At 42.8% G+C, this 24,839-nt stretch overlaps 1 protein-coding gene across 1 annotated transcript in view; it reads left to right on the top strand.

Moving 5' to 3' along the window:
• The window catches only part of DENND1B (DENN/MADD domain containing 1B), a 270,331-nt gene that overhangs the window by 199,770 nt on the left and 45,722 nt on the right, over positions 1-24,839 (top strand). Inside the window, exon 19 of the mRNA XM_010831135.1 lies at positions 19,231-19,321. Within this exon, the coding sequence (XP_010829437.1) occupies positions 19,231-19,321 (91 nt within the window). The remainder of the gene's footprint in view (positions 1-19,230; positions 19,322-24,839) is intronic.

The following is a 24,839-nucleotide window of genomic DNA, read 5'->3' on the forward strand; positions in this document are numbered from 1 at the left end:
ATTCCATGGACAGAAGACTTTCCACAATGACAAATTCAAAATTCCGAAAAAAGTTATAGTTCTCCTTGTGTGTCTTGATTTCTGGCCCAGAAAATATAATTGTCGTTGCAAAAAGCAGCATCTTAACATCAGAATTCAGAAACTTTAGATGCAGTGTTTCTTTTATCCTATTGTGTGATCATGCCAGGTCTCTTAATTTAGGCTGGCCTTAGTTTCTGTTTATATTATTTGAATTAAGTTCTTAACACTTAAGTTTCTTATTCCACATGGCAATTTTAAGTGTAAAGTTAGTTATATGAATTCAACATTTAATGAAGTCTTAGAGTGTGTCATCAGCTGTGCACAGGGCCAGAATGAAGACATGAGTAAAAACTCAGTGATGCCCTTGAGAAACTGACAAGCTAGGAGAAATGCTTTTTGCTGTTAAGAGGAAAGAGACCAAGTAACAGAATAAGCATCAAATCAGCATAGTGAAAAATCCAATACTGTTTATCTGTATTCTGAAGTAGTTTTAAAAAATGATCTGAGTTAGGAAAATGCTCTGTGGGCCAAACACCTACCTGCCTTCCAAAATGTGAAGAAACGTTAGATTTAAGGAGCAAAGAGAAGCACGTGGGGTGGGTTTCTGGATCAGAGGTGTCTTGTGTGAATGTCCAAGGACGGGGTGGGTTCCCTTTGGCGCTCTGTGTCCCTGGAGGGCTCCTGTGCAGACGGGATTCCTTCCCCGGGTTAGAGCAGGACCGAGGGATGGTGTGTGTGCCCACGTGTACAGCCCAGGGCAGCCCCGGGCTGGTGTCCAGTGCACGCTTGCTCAGTGTCCATCCCTTCCTGGGTTTTCTCAGGAGGAGACAGTTACACCTCCCATTGTCGAATCTGAGTTCTGAGCTCAGGTTACGTGGACGTCGAGGACTGAGTGAATGGGTGGAATAACATTTTGCTTCCCTTTGACTGTGAGATTCTGTAACTAGTCTTATCATTTGATAAAGTTCACACATCATCTTTTTTTTATTTTAACGTAACTACAAAAAGCATATACGTGTGTATATACACACACACACGTATATATATACACACACATTTAGAGCCAGATGGAGTTGGGCTCGACCTTGGCTTTGCTGCTCAATAGCTTTTTACTCGTCTGTGTCTTTGACACAGTTTATGTGATTTAACACCTGTGCTCTGCCGGCTCAACTCTGTGAAGCTCACAAATGTTAGTGTTGGCCTCATCCTGAGAGCAGCTACGTTAACAAAACTCACATCTGTGGAGCGTTATATTATGTTGACGTAGAGAATGAACTTGTGGGTGTGAAGAGGGAGCGGGACGAACAGGGAGTGCAGCTTTGACGCACAAACACTGCCGCGTGCGAGGCAGCTGGCTAGTGAGAAGGCGCTGGCGAGCTCGGGAGCCCACCGGGCTCCATGATGACCTCGGGGGTTGTGGGGAGGAGGTCAGAGGGGGGCGGATATATATGTACACGTACAGCTGGTTCACTCCGTGTACAGCAGAAACCAGCACAGCATTGTAAAGCGATTACACTTAACTAAAACAATGAGTTAAAAACTAAAGTATAATTTTATCAAAGAGGCTGAAGGTAAAATACGAAAACAGTCACTTGGAACCAATTACAGAACAGTTAGTAGTTTTACATACGCAAATAGACTGCGTCCTTGAAATGGATGCTGTTTCACTAACCGTAAGAAAGTGATGCTTGAAGGTGCCCCTGAAGGGACCTGTGGCTCTGTTGAGAGCATCACGGAGCCGTACAGGTGAGCGGGCGCAGGCTCGGCAGCACTGAGGGGCGCTGACAGGGCAGGGCGGCACGCCGAGGAGTGTGTCAGAGGAGTGTGTCAGAGGCGTGGGGCTCCTGCTCACGTTCTTACCACAAGCAACCGGGAGCACAGAGGGACACACGGAAAGCTCTTCTACGTGATTGGACATGTTTATACCTGTCTTGTTGTGATGGTAACAGGACTATATATATCTGCCCAAACTCACCAAATTGTCTGCAGGTTTCTGTATACTAATTACAGGTGGCTAAAGGTTGGGGGTGGGGGTGCAAAGGGAAAGCAAAAACAGGAATCAATTGGTTAAAGAAAAAATACTCAACATAGATGAATTCTCAAAGACACGACTGATATTTCTGAACGAATATGAGACTGTTTAGTACAAATGATCCACGTTGCTGATGGTGAGTCTGTGACCCGTTCTGGGTCAGGAACCACCCACGTCCTCTCTTTGTTTGACAAAATTGAGAGAACATGAACACAGGAGAGAAGCATATAATTTGAAGATAAGAGTTAGAGTTGGCTCTTATTCCTGATGACACGGCAGGGAAGGATCAGTGCTTGCTTGCTTCTGTACTTTTTTTGTGTGTGAAGTCGCTCAGTCGTGTCTGACTCTTTACGATCCCATGGATTGTAGCCTACCAGGCTCCTCTGTCCATGGAATTTTCCAGGCAAGAATACTGGAGTGGGTTGCCATTTCCTAATCCAGGGGCATCTTCCTGACCCAGGGATCAAACCCAGATCTCCCACATTGCAGGCAGACACTTTACCGTCTGAGCCACCAGGGTTATGTATTGGAACCACTTAAAACGCAGGATTTGCAAAATGCCTTGTGGTGAGCATCACACGAGACAAAGCCCTAGTGCTTGTTCTCCAGGATGAGAAGTGTAATGGGAGATTCAGCCCTTGTAAGTCCGGGAAGACTTGGTATAAAGCTAAACCAGAAATAAAAGTGTGCCTTTCTTCAAGCCACTTCCGGGGCCTTGTGCCCCCAAAGCTCTGGAACCGGGAGGCGAGGAAGGAGCTCTGTGGAGAAGTCCCATGCACCAGCGTGCACAGGAGTCCGAAGCCTGAGTTCGTAATGTCTGGTTTGGGCTGACCAAACTCAAGTGTCAGGTGATCCTAACTGTAGGTGTCCTCAGGCCCCTGGCAGCAGCAAGTACACCCCCTCCTTGAGAAACCACCCCCCTTCGTCTGGGCATTGGATAATTCTCCCAGCTGCAATCCTAAGGAGAAAGTTCACTGTTGACAGTCATCAAACATACAGGGAAACAGATCATGAACCAGAAACAGCGGTCAGAAATGGATTTGCAAAGATTTCAAATATTGGAATTGTCAGAAGTACAATATAAAATAGCTGTACTTAAGATGTTCAAATAAGTAGAAGAGGCTTTAAAAATGTTCAGGACAGAAAAACTTTAAAGAATGTGAAGACAGTTTTAAGAATATAGCAAATAAACTCTTGGTAAGGAAGCATGTAATTCACATGAAAGGAAATTGATGTGTTTCATAGCCAGTCAGATCTGATGGAAGAGAGATTTGCTGAACTGGAAGATATATCTGCAAAATTATCCAGATTTTAGTACAGAGCTATAAAGAAACAAAGTGTAAGAGACTCGAAGGGTGGAGTGGATGGGCCTGTAATCCACACGCTCAGTTATAAACGGAGCGGACAGGACGTGGAGGAGAGACCACATTGGAAGGACGGTGCTGGAGCCAGTGACACGCATGCTTCGTCTGTTCAGGAAGTCCCTCAGCCCCAGACTGAGGAGACGAGGAGGAATCTATACCTGCATGGCGTGTTCAGCTCTAAAATATTCAATGAAGAGGGACTTTTTTTTTTTTAAGTAAAAGAATTAAAAAAAAAAATTCTTTAGAAAGAATACCTAGTCAACTAAAATATCTTTTAATTGTAATAGAGCTGTGAATACATTTCCCTGCAAAAGCGGAGTTTGCACTCTGTGTTGCCTTTAATGGTGTGTCCATGTGGCAAAGCTGTGGCCCCCCTGTTATTTAATCACATAGCATCAACAACTCAATGGACGTGAATTCGAGCAAACTCCCGGAGATAGTGTTGGACGGAGGAGCCTAGTGTGCTGCGGTCAATGGGGTCGCAAAGAGTTAGACAAGACTTAGCGTCTGAACAATAGCAGCAGCAAATCTAAGTGTTGCTGTGAAGATACTTGTTTGTATGTAGTTTAAACTTGTAATCATTTAGCTTTAAGTAAGGAAGATTATCCTACGTAAGCTGGGTAGGCCTGTCGGAACCGGGCAGAAGGCTTGTAAAACAGGCCCGAGGTTTGCCTGCAAGAGGGGAGCTCTGTCTGTGGGCGGCCGCTTGGCCCCTGCCTGCAGAGCCCCCTGCCGTGTCTGTTCTTCCTGGCTGCCTGTTCTGTGCAACCTACTTAGCCAGCCCTCATAATCATGTCAGCCAGGGTCTTACCATAAATCTCCTATGTGTATGTGTGTGTGTCTTGTCTGTCTAATCTCTTACTGGTTCTACTTCTCTAGTTGAACCTTGACTACCACACCAACAGGAGAAAGACATTCTTAAGGAAGAATTTTAAGAAAGTAATTCAGGGAGAAAATTTTCTTAGCTCTAAGATGGAAGGTCTCAGATGCAAGAAGAAAGGAAGAGCAAAATAAATGGTAAATATGCTTCCCCAGTGGCTCAGATAGTAAAGAGTCTGCCTGTAATGTGGGAGACCTGGATTCAATCCCTGGGTCAGGAAGATCTCCTGGAGAAGGAAATGGCAATCCGCTCCCATATTCTTGCCTGGAAAATCCCATGGATGTAGGAGCCTGGCAGACTGCAGTCCATGGGGTCACAAAGTGTTGGACATGACTGAACACACACAGTACCCACACCTAAGAATTAAATTTAACCAGCATTTACTGTATCAGACAGGCAGGTTCTCCCGTACATTCAAGAATCAATTGGTTCCAATTCAGATTCCAAAAAATTGCTGTTTTGATTATGGCAAAAGGGAGAAACTTCAGTTTCTTTTGTAAGACTGAGATAATCTTCCACTCTAAAATCTAAGATGACATGAGAAGAAAACATTATAAGCCAGCCCCACTTACGACTACAGATGTAAAATTTAAAATATTTTTAGCCAATTCTAGTATAAGGATTAAAAAGGTTACTGCTTCATGAGCAGATTGCCTTTATTCTGGAAATTAAGTGGTAGTTGGACATTAGGAAATCTATGGATGTAATTCACTACATTAACTGATTCTGGGGTAAAATCATTCAGTTCAGTTGCTCAGTTGTGCCTGACTCTTTGCGACCCCATGGACTGCAGCATGCCAGGCCTCTGTGTCCATCACCAACTCCCAGAGTTTGCTCAGACTCATGTCCACTGAGTCAGTGATGCCATCCAACCACCTCATCCTCTGTCATCCCCTTCTCCTTCTGCCTTCAGTCTTTCCCAGCATCAGGGTCTTTTCCAGTGAGTCAGTTCTTCAAATCAGGTGGCCAAAGTACTGGAGCTTCAGCTTCAGCATCAGTCCTTCCAGTGAATATTCAGGACTGGTTTCCTTTAGGATTGACTCCTTTGATCTTGCAGTCCAAGGGACTCTCAGGAGTTCTCCAACACCACAGTTCAAAAGCATCAGTTATTCAGCACTCAGCTTTCTTTATGATCTAACTCTCATATCTGTACATGACTACTGGAAAAACTGTAGCTTTGACTTGATGAAACTTTGTCAGCAAAGTAATGTCTCTGCTTTTGAATATGCTATCTAGGTTGGTCATAGCTTTTCTTCCAAGGAGCAAGCATCTTTTAATTTCATGGCTGCAATCACCATCTGCAGTGCTTTTGGAGCTCAAAAAAATAAAGTCTTTCACTATTTCCATTGTTTCCCCATCTTATTTGCCATGGACCGGATGCCATGATCTTAGTTCTTTGGATGTTGAGTTTTAAGCCAACTTTTTCACTCTCCTCTTTGACTAAAATCATTAGATCATTAGATCAACAGGTGCAAAAACTTCATAATATTCATGATAAAAGCAAAAATACATGATTAAAGACATTTTCAGTAAACATCATACTTAATATTAAAACATTAATATTTCTCTCTGAGGAAGGTTCTATCTCTTAGCATTGGAACGCCTCACATATGTAATTGAGCCAAAAATATATAAAGATTTAGAAAGTAACACACCAAACTGACTTGACTTTCATTACTTTGAGTATAAAGACAAGTTATATAGGATATAAGAAAATAGCTTAATAAATTTGACTTCACTGAAATTAAGAGCTTTGACCATCAAAAGACTTCATATTTGCAATTCTTTTGAACCACCCAAGAGATTAAAGTCCAGAATATAAAAACCAAACCTGCATGTTAGTTAAAAAAAATAAAAACAATGTCATTGTGCATAAGACATGGATAAGCACATGCACTTGAAAACCCTGAATGGCTGATAAAGACATAGAAGATGCTCAGCCTTGTTTATAATCAGAGAACAGCAAGTAAAAACATAATGGAATATCACCTCACACTCACCAGATTGGCCCCATTTTAAAAACCTGAAAATCTCAAACTTTGGCAAAGACATGGAGCGAGGGACCAAGTTTCACCTGTTGATAGGAGTGAAAGTTTGCACAGCTTGTTTGAGAAAGCACTTTGGCGCTGAAACTTAAACATGCAGATTTCTTTTGACCTAGTGATTTCACTCTAAATTTGGCAGCAAAAGTCATTCACTAAAATTACTTGTAACGCAAAAACGCTGGCGCTGAACTCACACGTTCGTCAGCATTAAGATGACTAAGTGGTTACGTTGCTGCACGGCAGAGAGATGAACGCACTGCAGTGAGACTGAACGTGAGTGAATTAAGGGAAAGGAGCACACCGCGGAAGAGTTGATATGATGAGTCCTTTTATGTAATGATGTTCTGTAGTGAGAAGAGCTAAATAACGTATTATTTAGGGAAACGTCTTTGTGATAAAGCTGTAAAGAAAGACAAGGGAAGGGTAAGCTGAAAGGATTCTGATCTTTTCTGTAAGGGAGGGCATGTTCTGGTAGTTGGCTTTATCATTATGCATTAAGCTGTTAATTTATAATTTAACTATAAATTATAATCTAAGTGTTGTATAAAAACATACCTGAAAGTGAAAGAAAGTGCAAGTGTTCGTGGCTCAGTTGTGTCTGACTTGTTGAGACCCCAAGCACTGTATCCCACCAGGCTCCTCTGTCCATGGAATCCTCCAGGCAAGAATACTGGGGTGGGTAGCCATTCCCTTCTCCAGGGCATTTTTCTGAGCCCAGGGATGTGACCCAGATCTCCCGCACTGAAGGCGGGATTCTTTACTGAGTCACCAGGGAAGCCCCCAAAACATATATACATACATGCAAATATATAATATATGTATACATATATATGTAGATATACACACACACACTCTTTATGGATCCACCAGTAATGGGCCGTGTTTTCACTGACAGCTGACTTCTCATCCTCTTCAGGCCTTGGTTTCTGTGTCTGTAACGTGAGTTAGACTGAAGGGTCACTAGGTCTGAGATACCTTTCGGCCCTAACATTCCACGATACCAGGGAATAAACACGGCTTAGATGGATGAGAGTCGGTTCCATTTGGATAAATTCCTCTTCAGATAATGGATTTGGAAGGAATCCCAGAAACCGCTTCTTAAATCCACAGCCCTGGCAGCACCATCTTTAACTCAAAGCTTTACAGAGATTTGAGCCAGTATTTTTAGGGCTCTTCCTTTTATCTCACATTACACTTAACACAGTAAAGGAAATTATTTTCTTGGATATTGTTTTTAAAGCTCCTGGAACTAAAGTTTCTGCTCATTTTACTATGCACTTTCCATGGAAGAAGAGCCATGACAAATCTAGACAGCATATTAAAAGGCAGAGACATTACTTTGCTGACAGGCCCATATAGTCAAAGCTATGGTTATTCCAGTAGCCATGTACAGATGTGAGTTGGACCATAAAGAAGACTGAATGCAAAGGATTGATGCTTTTGAACTGTGGTGTTGGAGAAGACTCTTGAGAGTCCCTTGGACTGCAAGGAGATCCAACCAGTCCATCCTAAAGGAAATCAGTCCTAAATATTCATTGAAGGACTGAAGCTGAAGCTCCAATACTATGGCCACCTGATACAAAGAGCTGGTTCATTGGTAAAGACCCTGATGCTGGGAAAGACTGAAGGTGGGAGGAGAAGGGGATGACAGAGAACGGATGGCATCACTGACACAATGGACATGAGTTTGAATACGCTCCAGGAGTTGGTGATGGACAGGGAGGCCTGGCGAGCTGCAGTCCGTGGGGTTGCAAAGAGTTGGCCACAACTGAACAACAGCAACAACGACGCTCTCGCTTTCCCTCCTGATTCTCTGGGCAGCTGCTCAGGGCCCTTGTTCATTATGCTTTCCTCTGTCTGTTCCCCCAGTGTCTCTGTACTCAGACTCCCACGTCTCTGACTCGTGCCAGCTCCTGCGGATTCCTCACGAGGGACTAACTGCCTTAGTTATCTATGATGAGGGGTCTTGAACACGGCTTTATTCAGATGGTGAAAGTCGCTCAGTTGTGTCCGACTGTTTGTGACTGCAGGTGTGTGTGTGTGTGTATAGTATCTTTGGGTATGTGTGGGCATACACACACACACTCCCACATGCACACATGTGACGCCCTTTCACATAGATGCACCTTCACATACGAGCCATCCTGCACCCCTTCGTTTGTAAGTTAGTTTTACCCTGTTGCCTAAACTAGAAAACTAGGCGCCATCTTTTCTCACGCCATCGTCTCCAGTCTTTCTCACATAGTTGTTTGACTGTGCTCTGTTGATCATTCTTTCTGAACATCCTTTGGCCTTCCCTCTTTCCCTCTCTCCAGCTCCGGTGTCAGTGACTTGCGCTGGGGGAGTGGTTCGTGTTCTTTCATTTAGCCCCCCTTTCAAGCCTTCCTCCAGCCTGCTTTGAGAGTGTTCTTTCTGAAAAGCGAATCTTCAGTCTTTCTCACTGTGTCTAGGATGCCACTCAGACCCTAGCCTGGCACACAGAAGCCTTCATCTTCTGGGTCTTACGGCTCTGACTTTTCCTCTCCTGCGTCTCCAAAGACCCTTACTGTAGCCATTCTAGGAGTTTGCTCTTAGGTCTCTGAAAATGATTTCTTGTCTTTATGCTTCTCACTTGAGTTGCAGTAGATAATAAATAGTGAGAGACTGAATGATGGTAATTGTGAATAAATAAAAATAACGTTCATTGAATACTGACTTACGCTGGGTACTGTTTGAAGGCTTTAATCTGGGTTCATCTTCGCAGTGGCCACAGCGTGTCATACTTTATTACTGCCACTTTGCACTTTGTAAACCGTAGTTACGGGGAGGTGAAATAACTTGCTGAGAATGTCCACAGTAGCATGTGGTAAAGTTAGGACTTGGATGTGCTCAATCGTGTCTGACTCTTTGTGACCCCACGGACTCTAGCCCACCAGGCTCCTCTGTCCATGGCATTTCCCAGGCAAGAAAACTGGAGTGGGTATCCATTTCCTTCTCCAGGGGATCCCCCAACCCAGGGATTGAGCCTATGTCTCCTGTGTTGGCAGGCGGGTCCTTTACTCCTGAGCCACCGGGGAAGCCTGGGACTTAGACAGGGCAGCTAAGACCCCCCGTCTGCCCAGGGGCAAATGAGGAACATAGTCACGTGTGCTGGCCGCCTCCCTGTCTCCTCTGCCCGCACTGTCTGTCTCCATTTCACGTTACTCAATGCAGGCATTCTAGTGTATAGCAGACACTTAGTTTTGTTAAATAAAGAAACCAAATAAAAACCCCTATTCTTATTGTAAGGAATAGGCAGCAGAATGTCTTTATGATTTTGGTAGATGAAAAACTTGAAAAATTGAATATAATGGAGCTCATTTGTGAAAATCCTTAAATTGTAGGAGTCAGGTGTTTCTGTGTTTTTCATTGAGTGGTGTCTATAATTCCCAACCTAGAGCCGCTTGATACTACAGTATGTGAAAGTGGACATTCTCTGAGACCCTCAGTGCTCTGTATTTTGTGCCATGACCCAGTTTCTCTGACTTAATAAGGTATTGGACAAAAGCAGTCAAAAGTAACATATTTTGCTTTATGTTAGTTGGAGACTTTAGAAAGCTTTTAACATAAATAATACATTCTTATACATCTCTCCATTTTCCTGTTAATCTTTTTTGAAAGAAGCATGATAGTTTGTTATTTATGGGATGTCATCTTTAGCTCAGATCAGCACATGCATCACTAGTGCTGAAGAGTCAAGCGTTCTGGAGTATTAGGAAATAGTTGACATATGAGCGGACGGGAGATGGTAACTGTATCAAGCACATATTTTATAACATGGAAAAGTAACATTTGCCCTAGAGAAAATGCAGACACTTATTGGTAGAGAGGAGGAGTGTGTCAGGAGGGAACTTATTAGGACTAGGAATACATTTTTCGGCATCCTTTGCTGATGAGTTTCGAGTAGCATCCTAAACGTTGTTTCTCTAAGTGTGTTCCCAGACCTCCTGCAGCAGATTTAGTGGGAAAGTCTATTAAAGATGCATGTCCTTGACACTCACCTTCAAATTTGTGGTTTAGGGGCACTGGACTAAAACCCAGAAATTTACATTGTTAATGAAATACCATAAAAATGGGGCTTACCGATAGGCGCAGTGGTAAAAGAATCTGCCTGCCAGTGCAGGAGATGCAGGAGACGTGGTTTCAATCCCTGGGTCAGGAAGATCCCCTGGAGGAGGAAGTGGCAACCCGCTCTAGTACTCTTGTCTGGGAAAGCCCATAGACAGAGGAGCCTGGTGTCGCATGGGGACGCATGGAGTCCATGGGGTCGCAAAAGAGTCGGTCGGACATGACTGAGCCACTAAGCATGCACACACCGTAAAGATACCCACACTATGTTTTAGAAAAAGAGTCGGTCGGACATGACTGAGCCACTAAGCATGCACACACCGTAAAGATACCCACACTATGTTTTAGAAAAAGAGTCGGTCGGACATGACTGAGCCACTAAGCATGCACACACCGTAAAGATGCCCACACTATGTTTTAGAAGCAGTCGTCTAAGTGTTCTTTATTCCTCTTCTCATTCAACAGTGTATGAGTGTCTGCTCTCCTAGGAAGTGTTCTGGGTGCCGGGTTGCATTAGAGAACAAGACAGAAAAGAATTTCTGATGTTGTGAATTCTGTGTTTCTGTATGAGGGGGACTGAAAATAAGTTAACTAAATTATGTAGCATGTTCAGAGATGATGAGTACTGTGGAAAAGAAAATGAAACAGGAAAGGAGGATCACCAGGGGTCAGGGTGGGATTGCAGCTTAAAGTAGCTTGCAGTGAAGTGAAAATTGCTCAGTCGTGTCTGACTCTTTGCAACCCCATGGACTGTATAATCCATGGAATTCTCCAGGCCAGAATAGTGGAGTGGGTAGCCTTTCCCTTCTCCAGGGGATCTTCCCAACCCAGGGATCAAACCCAGGTCTCCCGCATTGCAGGCAGATTCTTTACTAGCTGAGCCACGAGGGAAGCCCAACTAAAGTAGCTCATTAGTTGGGTAGATTTCAGGGAGAATGTGGCATTTGAGCAGTGTCCTGTAGGGTGGTCAGACGAGGAAGCAGAAGAACGGTATCCAAGGCTGTGCTGTAATTTGGGTGAGCAGAGATGGCAGTTTGCATCTGGTCCATGGAAGATGTGAGGTCAGATGTGGATCTGTTCTGAAGATAAAGTCAGTGGGTGCGCTGAAAGATTTAGTGTGAAGTGTGAGAGAAAGAGGAGTGAAGAATCCATGGATCCATGATTTCTCAACCAAGAAACTGGCAGGATGTATGTTAATTTTTCTGAAATGGGGAAGACTGTGGAGAGGAGAAATTTGGGAGGAAGAATAAGCATTTAGTTTTGGACATGATGAGTCTGAAATGTCTGTTAGACATCCAAACAAGACATTGATCCGGGGCTTCGTTGGTGGCTCAGACAGTAACGATTCTGCAGTACAGGAGACCTGAGTTTGATCCCTGGGTCGGGAAGATCCCCTGGAGAAGGGAATGGCAGTCCACTCCATCATTCTTTCCTGGAGAATTCTGTGGACAGAGGAGCCTGGCAGGCTATAGTTCATGGGGTTGCAAAGAGTCAGATAACGACTGGATGACTAACACTTTCTTTCGCTTTAGGCAGATGGATAAAGAGGCAGAAGCCAAAATTAGACCTAAGATATGCGTGTGGGTGTCATCAGCGTGTAGATAGATGGTAGTGTCTAGAGTCATTGGACTGGAGACCAAGTGAGATGGCCAGGGGAAGTGTATAAATGGGAACGACAGGCGGCCCAGAGGCCGGGGAGGAGCAGAGGGCAGCCACCAAGGAGGAGGGCTGAGTGAGCGACCCCGGACATGGGAGAGGGTTCAGTTACCTCTGGGGCCAAGGAGAGAAGGAGGGCCCGGTTCTGTCAGATGCTGGTGACGGGCTGAATCGGGAGAACGTGGACCTGATCTCTGGGCTTGGTCACGTGGAGATGGGACACCCCAGCGGGCACAGCGCTGCTGGGGAGGTGAGGGAGCCCTTGTGACTACGGGGCAGGCGAGGAGGGTGTGGGGACGGCAGTGCCGTCAGCTGGTCTGAGTTGTCCCCTAAGGAGGAGCATTGACAGGGACAGAGTGGGAGAAGACGTGGGGTCAGGAGGAGCACCCGAGTCTGTGGGCCGGGCGAGGAGCTGGCCTCCACGGAGCCGACACGGTGTGCGGCTGGAGGAGAGCTGGTGCCTGGGGCAGGCAGAACACCTCCTTCAGTTGCTTTAGATTCTTTTTCTTAATCAATGGGATTCAGAAGCAGGGTCATCAGCTGAAGAGAGGGGGAGGCAGTTGGACCTTTAAGGGGAGCAGAGATGCAGAGTAGATGGAGAGCGAGTGGGCTGGAGAGGAAAGGGTTTGCCCAGAGCGCTGTTGAGATGTTAGGTTGTGAATTCAGGAGAGCACCGGCCTCACACCGGCTCAGTTCCTCCCTGGATCCCTGGGCCTCCGTGCGGGACTCTCGGGTGCTCGCTCCCCGCCAGCCTGCTCTGCCCTGTGTCGATGCCGGGAGCCCGGTTTCCTGGGTCCGCTTCCCTGCTTGACCCCAGGCCCGCTGCCTCCCTGCCTTCTAGCCTCGGCTCAGGTGTTGTCTTCATCGTGACGTCTGCCCTGGACCTCACTGTCCACACCTGAAAGCTCCTTGCCCCCAGCCCCGAGCTCCCCTGGGAGTTCTGTTCTATTTCCCACACTCATCCCCTTCTGACATATTACGTCACTTATTGCATTTATTATTTCATGCATTCTGCTCTGGGCCCTGCCCCAACACTAGATACTTAAATCTTATGAAGGCTTGAATCTTTGTCTGTTTCACTCATTTCTGGTCTTCACACGTCTAAAAGAGAACCCAACATATGGTAAATACTCAATTAAAAGTTTATTGAATGAATGAATGAGTTCATGGTCTGGTGGTCAAGAAGTTCAAAGGACTTAATCCTGTTGCAAATTATTTCATTTCTGTTGATATATTTTAGAAGGACTGTTGTTCCATTGAGTTACTGGTTCTAATGATAAATTGCACTGAGTGGTAAATTTTATACCCTTCAGAGTGTTTTTCTATTCCTTGTACCATGGTGGTCTAATTTAATACACTTCAGTCATGTGATTACCCAGTCCTTGAAATGGAATAAAAATAATAGTTTATTTCTGTCCCTTTACATACTTCATTCTCTTGGTTTAGCTTTAAGCTGACCTGCCTTATTCCTACTTATTGCAGTCTGTGTTTATATACAGCTGCGAACTGAAGGCCTGGCCTTTAGCACATGGCTGTAAGTATCTGATGATTTAATTTATTGTAGTACTTCAGTGTGGTTCTCACTAACCCGTCAAGGTTTACTGAGCCTGTGTAAGAAGAAATATTTAAATTAGACAACTTATTTTTTTTAACCCCAAAGTATTATATAGAAAGGAAATGTTAAAGATCCATAAGAAATTAATATGTTTTAAAAGTAAAATTTTTTTACTGTATTTAAATTTTTACTTAAATTTCTAAAGATTTCTGATTTATTAAAAATTATTTTTCTCTAGCTCTCAAGACTTTATTCGTTATCTTTGTGCTCAAAAAGGGTTTCTAATAAGTAAATTTTTGAGACATAGTCATTAAGGGGATGGCAGAGGATGAGATGGTTAGATGGCATCACCGACTCAGTGGACATGAATTTAAGCAAACTCTGGGAGCCAGTGGAGGACAGAGGAGGCTGGTGCACTGCAGTCCATGGGGTCATAATGAGTTGGACTTAGCAACTGAACAACATTTTTCTTCAGGCGAAGGAGTGTCAGTCAGTTCAGCCGCTCAGTCATGTCTGACTCTTTGCGACCCCATGGACTTCAGCACGCCAGGCTTCCCTGTCCACCACCAACTCCTGGAGCTTGCTCAGACTCATGTCCATAGAGTCAGTGATGCCATCCAACCATCTCATCCTCTGTCGTCCCCTTCTCCTCCCCCTTCAATTTTTCCCAGCATCAGGGTCTTTTCAAATGAGTCAGTTGTTTGCATCAGATGGCCAAAGTATTGGAGCTTCAACTTCAGCATCAGTCCTTCCAATGAATATTCAGGACTGATTTCCTTTAGGACAGACTGGTTGGATCTCCTTGTAGTCTAAGGGTCTCTCAAGAGTCTCCAACACCGCAGTTCAAAAGCATCAGTTCTTCAGCACTCAGCTTTCTTCACAGTCCAACTCTAACATCCATACATGACTACTGGAAAAACCATAGCTTTGACTAGATGGACCTTTGTTGGCAAAGTAATGGTCTCTGCCTTTTAATATGCTGTCTAGGTTGGCCATAGCTTTTCTTCCAAGGACCAAGTATCTTTTAATTTCATGGCTGCAGTCACCATCTGCAGTGATTTTGGAGCCCCCCCGAAAATAATGTTTCTCACTGTTACCATTGTTTGCCCATCTATTTGCCATGAAGTGATGGGGCCAGATGCCATGATCTCAGTTTTCTGAATGTTGAGTTTTAAGCCCACCTTTTCGCTGCCCTCTTTCACTTTCATCAGGAGCTCTTGCGGGTATTCACATCTGTGTGCTGGGTTGCACGTGTGCCCCTGCTGCTTTGCTTCAGGGACCAGACTGCCACTTAGGCACTGAAGTCAGTGCTCCCCACCCCTCGTTTGGCCTCCTCTCCTCAGGACAACCTTCTTACGAGCTTTTAACTGAAAAATCACATATTTCTCTTAAAATGATAGAAGAATCTTGAAATTTAATCACTGTCATCCTCAGAGATTTGATGGATTGATTGCAATTAAATATTTATGGGACATATGTCTGAAGCACTGCAGTCATTAGAACACAGATTAGTAGCGCAGCTTGTTTTGGATTTGGGGACTAAATGCCAGAAATGGGCTGAGTAGTGAAGTTATCAAAGTATTAGGAGAAACACATACTTTGTCTCTCAGAGGAAAGATACGTTCCCAGTGGTCCACTGGCCTACCATTAAAGTTTAACCTATGAATCTGATCAGAACATATTTGTTATGTTTTTTGTGAAGAAGCTTGCCATCCAACTGTGTCCTTCATGTTTTATTGTACTCTTATAGCGTTCATCTTAATTGTGTTTCAGAAGTTGGAGTGGTGCACGTTCATTTCCCTTAGATAGTCGTGCAAACTGAAGTGCATTTACAGCAACGCGTAGTTTCTTTGGATTCACTCGATCTCCTATTCAGATAGTTACTTGAAGATAAAGACACTTCAGAAAACCTTAGTGATGTCAGTATCAAAAAGAGGCAGCAGGAAGCAGTTTTGCTGCCTAATTACACTTGTCTTGTAACCTGTTAAACCATCTTAAGGTCACATCCTAAGGATTAACCAGATCCACTTCTTGTAATTGTTGATGACTTAGAGGGGATGATGTTATTGATTTTAAGGAATGCATTTATTCTTATTAAATACATCTCATCTGTTTTTCATAATTAAATTCTGGAATCAGTTCTGTGGATCAGGCCTGTGAACTTTTCTGAGATTTCCGACTACGGTTTTTAAGTTTTGGGAGGCGGTTTCGCATGTTTAGTTCCAGTTTTAATTTTTCCTTTTGGAATAAAAAGCGAAATATTAAGATTTACGTAAAAAGCATCATCTTAAAGCATACTCATGCACTCTTTTAAAAACCTCCTTGCAACCTAATTTTATCTTATATCTGAAGTACCTCCATTGTTATTTACAGTTTTACTTGTTACTACTTGCCATTCTTAGCTAATTCTTCCAAAATGTATGTCTTGAATACATTTGCTAAGCGATATGTGTTGTGTAGCCTTTGCTTTTCCTGCAAGTAATGCTGTTTAGTTCAAAATTACCTCTCTGTCTACAGCAGTAGCTACTGTTTTCACCTACTATGAAACGCTCCAGTTATAAGAGTGGTGTGACCATGAACCAACCCCACTTGGGAAAATAAAAAAAAGCTGTTATTGAATCAAAAATATAAAAAGGAGTTTAGAGAACTGTTAGGTTCAGCATTCCTCTCCCTTAATATCTCTTCTCAGTTATTCCTGGGGGTCTGCGTTGGTGTATGGTGTGTGTGTGCACACAATCAACCTTTTAAGAACATTTTCATTAAGTGTGTATGTTGATAAGTGTCAGTCACTGAGAGGATTGTTTGCAAAGTCAGTGATAACATGGGGCGTTTTACCAAGTGGTGCATTTCTATTAGCTCAAATCACTAGTTTAGTAACACAAAGTAATTAGTCATGCTCAAAAATGCATCATCAGTAAATAGTTTTGAGATTTATCTCTTTCTAGACTTGAACTGTTCCACTCAAACTAAAATGAATGGATTATTTCCAGTAAACACAAAAATGAAAACCTTTTAAACAGTCTTGTAGTCTTAATCTTTTAAGGCAAATTAAGTCCTTTAAAAGGATGTCTTAGTTTGTTCCACTTGTCAGTAATGTATTACTTTAAATTTATCATTGTGCTTCACCTTATTTTTTCAAAATCCGTCACATTAGATCACTTTAGTTTGATTTATCATACTGTGTTGAAAATGTGCGTAAGTCAAATTCTGCAGGCGTTTTAAACTACATTAGTTTCAAATTAACTGTTTATTGTAGGTAGTAGCAAAGACACCCAGGATTGTAAGTTAACTGCCTTTTAGCACAAGATGAAATGAGTAATTCCACACATTATAGCTATTTAACTCTTAAACCACGTGAAGCGTGTGCCCTTTAGGATCATTTCTGTGTGTTCCGTCCCTCGGTAAGCATCTATTTCCACTTACATGTTGGGCGTTAAAGCTGCCTCTACCAAGGGGCCGTGGTCCCTTCTCAGGAAGTGCAGGAGTTTGCGACAGGAAGGGTTGAGGTGGTGGGGAAAGTGGACTTGAGTATTTAACGTTTACTCTTTGCCTGCACCACGGGCACTAAATGTGATCGTTTAAATTTTTAAGAGTATAGTTGATACACAGTGTTGTTAGTTTCTGGTGTACAGCACAGCAGTTCAGTCATGTATCTACTCTTTTTCAGATTCTTTTTCCTCATAGGTTATTACACAATATTGAGTAGAGTTCCCCGTGCTATACAGTAGGTCCTTGTTTATTTATGTTATGTATAATAGTGTGTATCTGTTAATCCCAAATTCCTGATTTATCCCTCACCTTTCCCCTTTGGTAACTAACTCTCACAAAACCCCATCAGATGTTTCTGTGTTGTTACTCCCATTTTACAGAAGGGGAGACGGTCTCAGAGACGGCAGGCTACCCGAGATCATAAAGCTAACGATGGCAGTGAGAGGCAACCTCTCAAACGCCAGACTCCACGTTCACATTCGTTTGTAGTCTCGGTACCTCCTCCTCGCCAAGCATAATGCGGGTGTTAAAATGGGCCATCTACGGGCCCTGCTCTCAGTTCTCATTTTTATGAGAGCAGCTCATACTCTTGGCAAAAATGCCATGGCCGTGTCTTTTTAGGTTATGTCCCTTTAAACTCATTTTACCACGTTTTTGGCCAAAACCATTCTACGGTAAAAAGGCAGTTAAACGTCATTTTGCACAGGAACCTGTTGGTTCATTGGCCATTCTTTCCTAATTTGGGTCTGTAAGAGATTTCTGTCTCAGCATCTTAACCACCAACATGTGGTTAGTGGCCTCCAGTTTCTGCCGGGGAATGACACCGACCTCACCCCTCCTCTCGGTTAGTTTTGTCCTTTAGCCATTTAACCAGAAAACCAGGGCAGACCATGAGAAGGTTTTAGAAGTCAAGGTCTCTTATTTATCTAAACTTTAAATTTATAGGGTGAAAAAATCATGGCCAGGATTAATTAATTCTCTTAAGATGAAGAGGAACCTCTTAACGTTAATCCTCAGTCTCAAGTCTGTTCTTCAGACATCACTGAAGACTTCCTTATGTCAGCCTTTGGCTCTCATGCAACGGAGCCTTAAATACAATTCACCATCATCGTGAGTGGGGAAACCACAAAACATTTATAAGATTTTTCATAATCTAAGAAACACACACGTCTGGTGCCACAGACCAACAATGTAAAACTAACCAAGTGCCAGTGATACATGCGTGTGTAAAAAAACTAACCAAGTGCCAGTGATACACGCGTGTGTAAAACGTGTCACTGGTTTATGCCTGGAGCCGGTCAACAAGACGATCCCTTAAGGATATTTTCCGAAACCCCGGGATTCTGCTTTGCTGTGTGTGTAGGAGCAGGGTGGAAACGGGGCAGAGCAGATGGTGGGCTGTGTTTTGAAGAGGATCTCTGGGTACTTTGGTAGCTTCGAGTTCCCACCCCCATCTCTCCTTTCAGAATGCCGAAAAATATTGTTTAAGGTAACCTCCTGTAAGTCAACAGGAATTTACTTTGAATTTTATTCATATTTGTAACCACAGTTTTGATCATTTGATCAAGACATTTGCTGGGAATTGTGAAGTTATATTTGTTGTATTATTAAGTGGTTAGACCTATCTGGTGCTCTTACCCTTTAGGACTAGTAGTTTAGATCTGGAGTGTTTTATTTTACTGGATTAAGTTAATATCAACTTCAAAATAGTAACATCTAACGTTTCTTGGATGCTTACGTAACCATAATAAACCTGTGTTAATTTAATGTGCGCAGCCATGTCCTGAAGCAAATACTGAGAACACTGAGGCCTGGAGGTGGATTCAGCTCCCCCAGGCCAAGGTTGGGCTGGCGGCAAGCCTTGTGCAGACCCTCCCAGGGGCTGTGGTCTTTGTGTCCACACTGTTTTATTTACTGATGGGGTCTGTCTAACCAGCTTCTCTTTATGGTCCACCTGCTGTCTCAGTGGTCTGCGTTTTCTTGTTGTATATCTGTGTTTATACACATGTAACGTGAGTGTCTGCTAGTACTTTTGGTGTAAGTAAAAGTCTAATCTTATGAAGTAAATGACAGTTAACATATTTGACATGTTTTAATTTCAGTTTATCGATGGTCGACTGGCAAAACTAAATGCAGGAAAGGGTTTCTCTGATGCATTTGAAGAAGAGATCACTTCCGGTGGCTTTTGTGGAGGTAAAGACTAGCTCCAGTGTGGCTGTCCATTTTCTGAATAACAATTATCTATGGTTTTTGCACCTATGGCACATATGTCTACTTTGTAAACTACCATTTTCTCGTAAATACCTGATGCCTTCAGTACATTAGATTATCATATAAAGAACTCTAGTGTTGACTTACTTTGCCTGATATGTTATGCTCGGCATTCAGATGGTCTCATGAGCTGGCAGTGGTTTGCTTGGATAGTCTCTTAATACGACTGGAAAAAAATGTCACAGAAATGCAGTTAGTTTGTTCCTCCTGACTAATTTTCTCTGCTAGAGAAATACTAATGATATCTATCAATACTACTTGAGTAAGAATTAGGGAATTGAGATTGTGGTGCACGTAGTAGCTTTTAACATAATCCAGAAAGACAGGTCTGAACGTGACAACTGCTGCTGCATTTTTAAGTAAGAGTGTCTTTATAGAAGTCTACCTTTTTTCTTTTTTTTGCTTTGCAGGCCCCTGCAGCATTTAGGAACAGACTTTTCAGTTTACTGTCCCACGTTCTTACCCTTGTCTGGGTGATAAGTGCTCACTTAAAGATGTGGGAGGAGGCATCTCATTTTGCATGTGTGACACACATTAGTGACATCCCACTTTTATTTAATATAATTAACTGTAATATAATTGAGCAGTTACATTGTTTGAAATGTCAGTAATTGAAACTGTGTTGTAATATCTAGGAAATGAATGACTTAGAAACGGGTACTCAGTCCGTGATGATCCGGCACCTAGTCCTCACTCTATACTTGATGATCCAGCACCAAGCCCTGACTCTGCACTTGATCTGGCACCTAGTCCTGACTCTGCACTTGATGATCCGGCACCTAGTCCTGACTCTGCACTTGATCCGGCACCTAGCCCTGACTCTGCACTTGATGATCCCGTACTTAGTCCTCACTCTATACTTGATGATCCGGCACCTAGTCCTGACTCTGCACTTGATGATCTGGCACCTAGTCCTGACTCTGCACTTGATCTGGCACCTAGCCCTGACTCTGAACTTGATGATCCCGTACTTAGTCCTCACTTTATATGTGATGATCCAGAACCTAGCCCTGACTCTTTACTTGATGATCCGGTACCTAGTCCTGACTCTGTACTTGATGATCCGGCACCTTGTCTTGACTCTATACTTGATGATCCAGTACCTAGTCCTGACTCTATACTTGATGATCCAGTACCTAGTCCTGACTCTATACTTGATGATCCAGTACCTAGTCCTGACTTTATACTTGATGATCCGGCACCTAGTCCTGACTCTGCACTTGATCCAGTACCTAGTCCTGACTCTGTACTTGATCCGGTACCTAGTCCTGACTCTGTACTTGATGATCTGGCACTTAGTCCTGACTCTATACTTGATGATCTGGCACCTAGTCCTGACTCTATACTTGATGATCCAGTACCTAGTCCTGACTCTGTACTTGATGATCTGGCACCTAGTCCTGACTCTGCACTTGATCCGGTACCTAATCCTGACTCTGTACTTGATGATCTGGCACCTAGTCCTGACTCTGCACTTGATCCAGTACCTAGTCCTGACTCTGCACTTGATGATCTGGCACCTAGTCCTGACTCTGTACTTGGTGATCTAGTACTTAGTCCTGACTCTGGCAGACAGTTTTGCTTGAAACCTTAAGAGTCCTCTTCATTCCTTCAGCCAGTATTTGCTGAGTGTTTCCTATGTACCAGACACTGTTCTAGATTTGGGACGAAGTAAGTGAATAATCCCGTGTGTTCATTTTCACGGGGTGGTAATAGTGCTCCCCCCAACCTAGTTATCTATAGGTTTAATTCAGCGGGAAGGAAATCTTTAGTCTGTGTGTAAGTAAATAGTTGTTACAATTGAGAAATAAAAGGTGAAAAGACAAAGAATAATTAGTACTTACCTACAAATCTCCCAAAATTTAACTTTAATCTTAAATAAAATTTATTTTTTCACCTACAAAATACAAAAACTGTTGAGATCGCTTTTCACTGAAAGAGGTACAGGTGATCTGAGTAGCTGTGGACCTCCCTCTGATGCAAGTAGGGTTACGTTTCACGGAACGCTTTCAGCTTGGGGAAAAACTTAGTTTCCTTGACCTAGCAAGTGAGCTGAACGTGCAGTCCTTCAGAAGCCCCTTGCTTTCCTCAGCTCACGGCAGAAAATTTAGCCTCAATGGAACTTTTGTGTTAAAATAAGGCTTTCTTACTTTTCACCTCAGACAAGCAGAATATTGTCAGCTCATGGACAAATTGCTTGCGGCAGCTCCTGAGTATTTATAAAACTGCGATCTCATTATCGTTCCGACCCGTGGGGCTGGTATCCTGTATGGAATTGGGGATGACACTGTGGGACAGTAATGGGGTGGAACTGAGATCCTTTTGTGTAGTAAATTCTGTAGTCTTCACCCTTGGTCTGCAGACCTCAGTAACAGAGGAGAGTGTAGGTGGCTTTTATGGTGGGAGGAGGGTCACCAAATTTTTTCATGAAAGGTCCTACTGTTTAAAGAAGAATAGAAGAATATTTATCACCAGTTAGCCGCTGATTTAGAGACTGCTGCACTTTCAGTACAACTTAATGCCAGCCACTTTGTTGTTCTTTCTTAAAATGAAAAAAGGTTTTGAACACTTCTTTTACTTTTGGGGAGCCAGTACTGATCCAAAAGAAAGCATTCATTTCAGTAAGTTTGGGGCTTCCCAGTGGCTAGTGGTAAAGAATCTACTTGTAATGCAGGAGACCGGGATTCGATCTCTGGGTCAGGAAGATTACACTGGAGAAGAAAATAGCAACTCACTCCAGTATTCTTGCCTGGAGAATCCCATAGACGGAGGAGCCTGGCGGGCTACAGTCCATGGGGTCACAAAGAGTCAGACAGGACTGAGCGAGTAAAAATCAACAGCAGCATTTCAGTAGGTGTAGCAAGAAAGTACATTGAAAAAATTATGCCTGGTGATCGTGTGATTTTCTAATTGTTACATTTTAAGTTGTTATCTTAGACTGAGACAGTCATCTTAGAAGAAAATAAAGCAAAATCATTAAGATTTGAATAGACTAATAATCTAATAAAAATTAGCAGTGTTCTTACTAATGAGATATATGTGTATATAAGGGTCCAAAAAATAGTTCCTAGAAGTCAGCTGAAACATTTTTTATCTGGACTACTCTTGTGAGAAAGAATAGGTCTGAGATACTGAACTGTTCTTCAAAAAGTAAACTGTTGTAGCTTTTTCATTTCTCTCCTAGTTACAATGGAAATGATGATTAATGTTCATGCTTCCTGAATTAGTATGCGGCAGAAGCTCTTCTAAGAGCTCTCCAAATATTATCTCACTTAACCCTCCCAGCGCCCAGGAGGGACTCTGAGCATCCTTATTTTACTGAGGGCACCCACCTCGGTAACTTGCCCAAGGTCACACGTGACTGCCTGGCTTCAAAGCTCTCGCTTTAATAACTGTGATATATGCCTTCTTATGATAAGAGATCGTTTTAATTAGAAGGCCTTTAGTAAACAAGAGCAGTACTCAGGGCTTCTCTGCTCTGATGGATAAAAGCAAAATTCCTGTCTCTTTTGATTATCCTTTGAAGATTTTATATATATAGATATATATATATATCCCTCAGGAAGATCACTACAGGAGAAATCAACAGTCACTGGAGTTGAAGGAATCATTATGTTTCTCTAAGCAAAAACAACTGAGAAACTTTAGACAAGCGTCTCATTCCCACCCCCACCCCCCGGGCCATTAATGTGGCGGTTTACGCGCTGTTTTTGGCGCTGCGCGCGTGCTCCTGATAGCGTGAATATGAGTATGGTGGAGCCCTGTCGTCACTGTGGCTCTGGCTGGAAACACAGAGCAGGCCGGCCCCACACAGAACTCGTCCGCTCGTGTTGAATCTAGAACTGTGGTTAAGGGCCATGAACGCAGGGAGTTTTCCAAAACTGTTCTCTGTCTCGGTGAACCCCGGCCTGGTCAGAACTGTTTAGGAAATCCATGTTACTCCCGGTCCCTTTCGTGGGACCCATCTTCTCCTGAGAAGAAAGGAAAGAGGATATTCAGAAATATGTAAAGAGAAGAATGTCATGGGGTTAAAAGGACGAAGGAGCCATTAGATCAACACAAATAACAATCTGTGAAAAGCAGCTAAGGAATATTGAGTCAAGAACATGTTTATTTTTCCCCCCATAGTTTTTTAAATTGCTTTACGATGTTGTATTCATTTCAGGTGTATAACATAGTAATTCTGTATTTTTATAGATTATACTCCATTTAAAGTTATTATTAGCGAATTCATTGGCAGCCTAGTTAGGACTCTGCCTTTTCACTGCCAGGGTCATGGGCTTCATCCCTAGTTTGGGAACTAAGATCCCACAAGCTTCGCTGCTTGGCCAAAAAAAAAAAACCACCACTGTACCCTTTCGGGGCTTCCCTGGTGGTTCAGACGGTAAAGAATCTACCTACAATGCAAGGAATCCAGGTTCCATCCCAGGTTTGGGAAGATCCCCTGGAGAAGGGAATGGCAACCATTCCATTATTCTTGCCTGGAGAATTCCATGGAGAGGGGAGCCTGGCGGGCTACAGTCCAAAGACTCTTTGGGGTCACAAAGAGTCAGACACGACTTAGCAACTAATGCTTTCACACTTTCGAAGTTACTGTAAGATATTGGCTGTACAGTATATGCTGCACTGTGTTTTATACCTAATAGTTTGGTCCTCTATTTTTTTTTTTTAATAAATGAAAAAATAGATACTAAAAATCCATACCTCGTTTTCTAAACTTTAAAAAGTAGACGCATTTTCAGGTTGATTTTATATGGAGTGTGCGGTTACTCTCCGCATCAATAGCATTTGTTTCTTCATTAGTTCCCCAGCAGAGTCTGGTCAGTCTTGTGTTTATTTAATCCTGTTTCTTTCTTTACTGACTGGCAACCAAAGGAATCTGAAGGGGTGGTAGTAATCATTAGTTTCAGTGGCGTTTTTCTGGCCTCACTGAACAATTTAGACCAATTTACATTTTTTGATAAGTAACAACAGATTACTGGAATTAAGCAAATACATTTGAAAAGAAAGACTTTGCACAAGTGAGAAACCAAGATATTTTGTCCTTGAATGTGAGAAAATCACTTGTTTGATTAACAAGAACAATGTTAAGAATTTCCTCAATCATGCTTACTATTTCCACAATCCAGTTACTTTAAAAGAAAGACTAAGGTTTTGTGTGTGTGTGTGTGTGTTTCCTCGCATTCAGATTTATTTTTTGAGAAGAAAATTAGCCTTTTAAAACACACATTATCAGAGAATAATGTGCTTGTCTCATAAATTTTATGGAAATAGGTGTCTTCAGTCTTAAAAGCTCTAGAATTGAGAGACAATTAGCCTTTTAAAATATTTTTTGATAGGAATCTACCTAAATTGTACCGCCTGTTTTTCTGTTACCTTAAGCTGTGTATTTAGGGACTTCCTGTTTGCCTGGAACCCCGTGATCACACGTCATACTGAG

Source organism: Bison bison, unplaced genomic scaffold (assembly GCF_000754665.1).
Source record: "Bison bison bison isolate TAMUID 2011002044 unplaced genomic scaffold, Bison_UMD1.0 scf7180017864524, whole genome shotgun sequence".
NCBI lineage: Eukaryota > Metazoa > Chordata > Mammalia > Artiodactyla > Bovidae > Bison > Bison bison.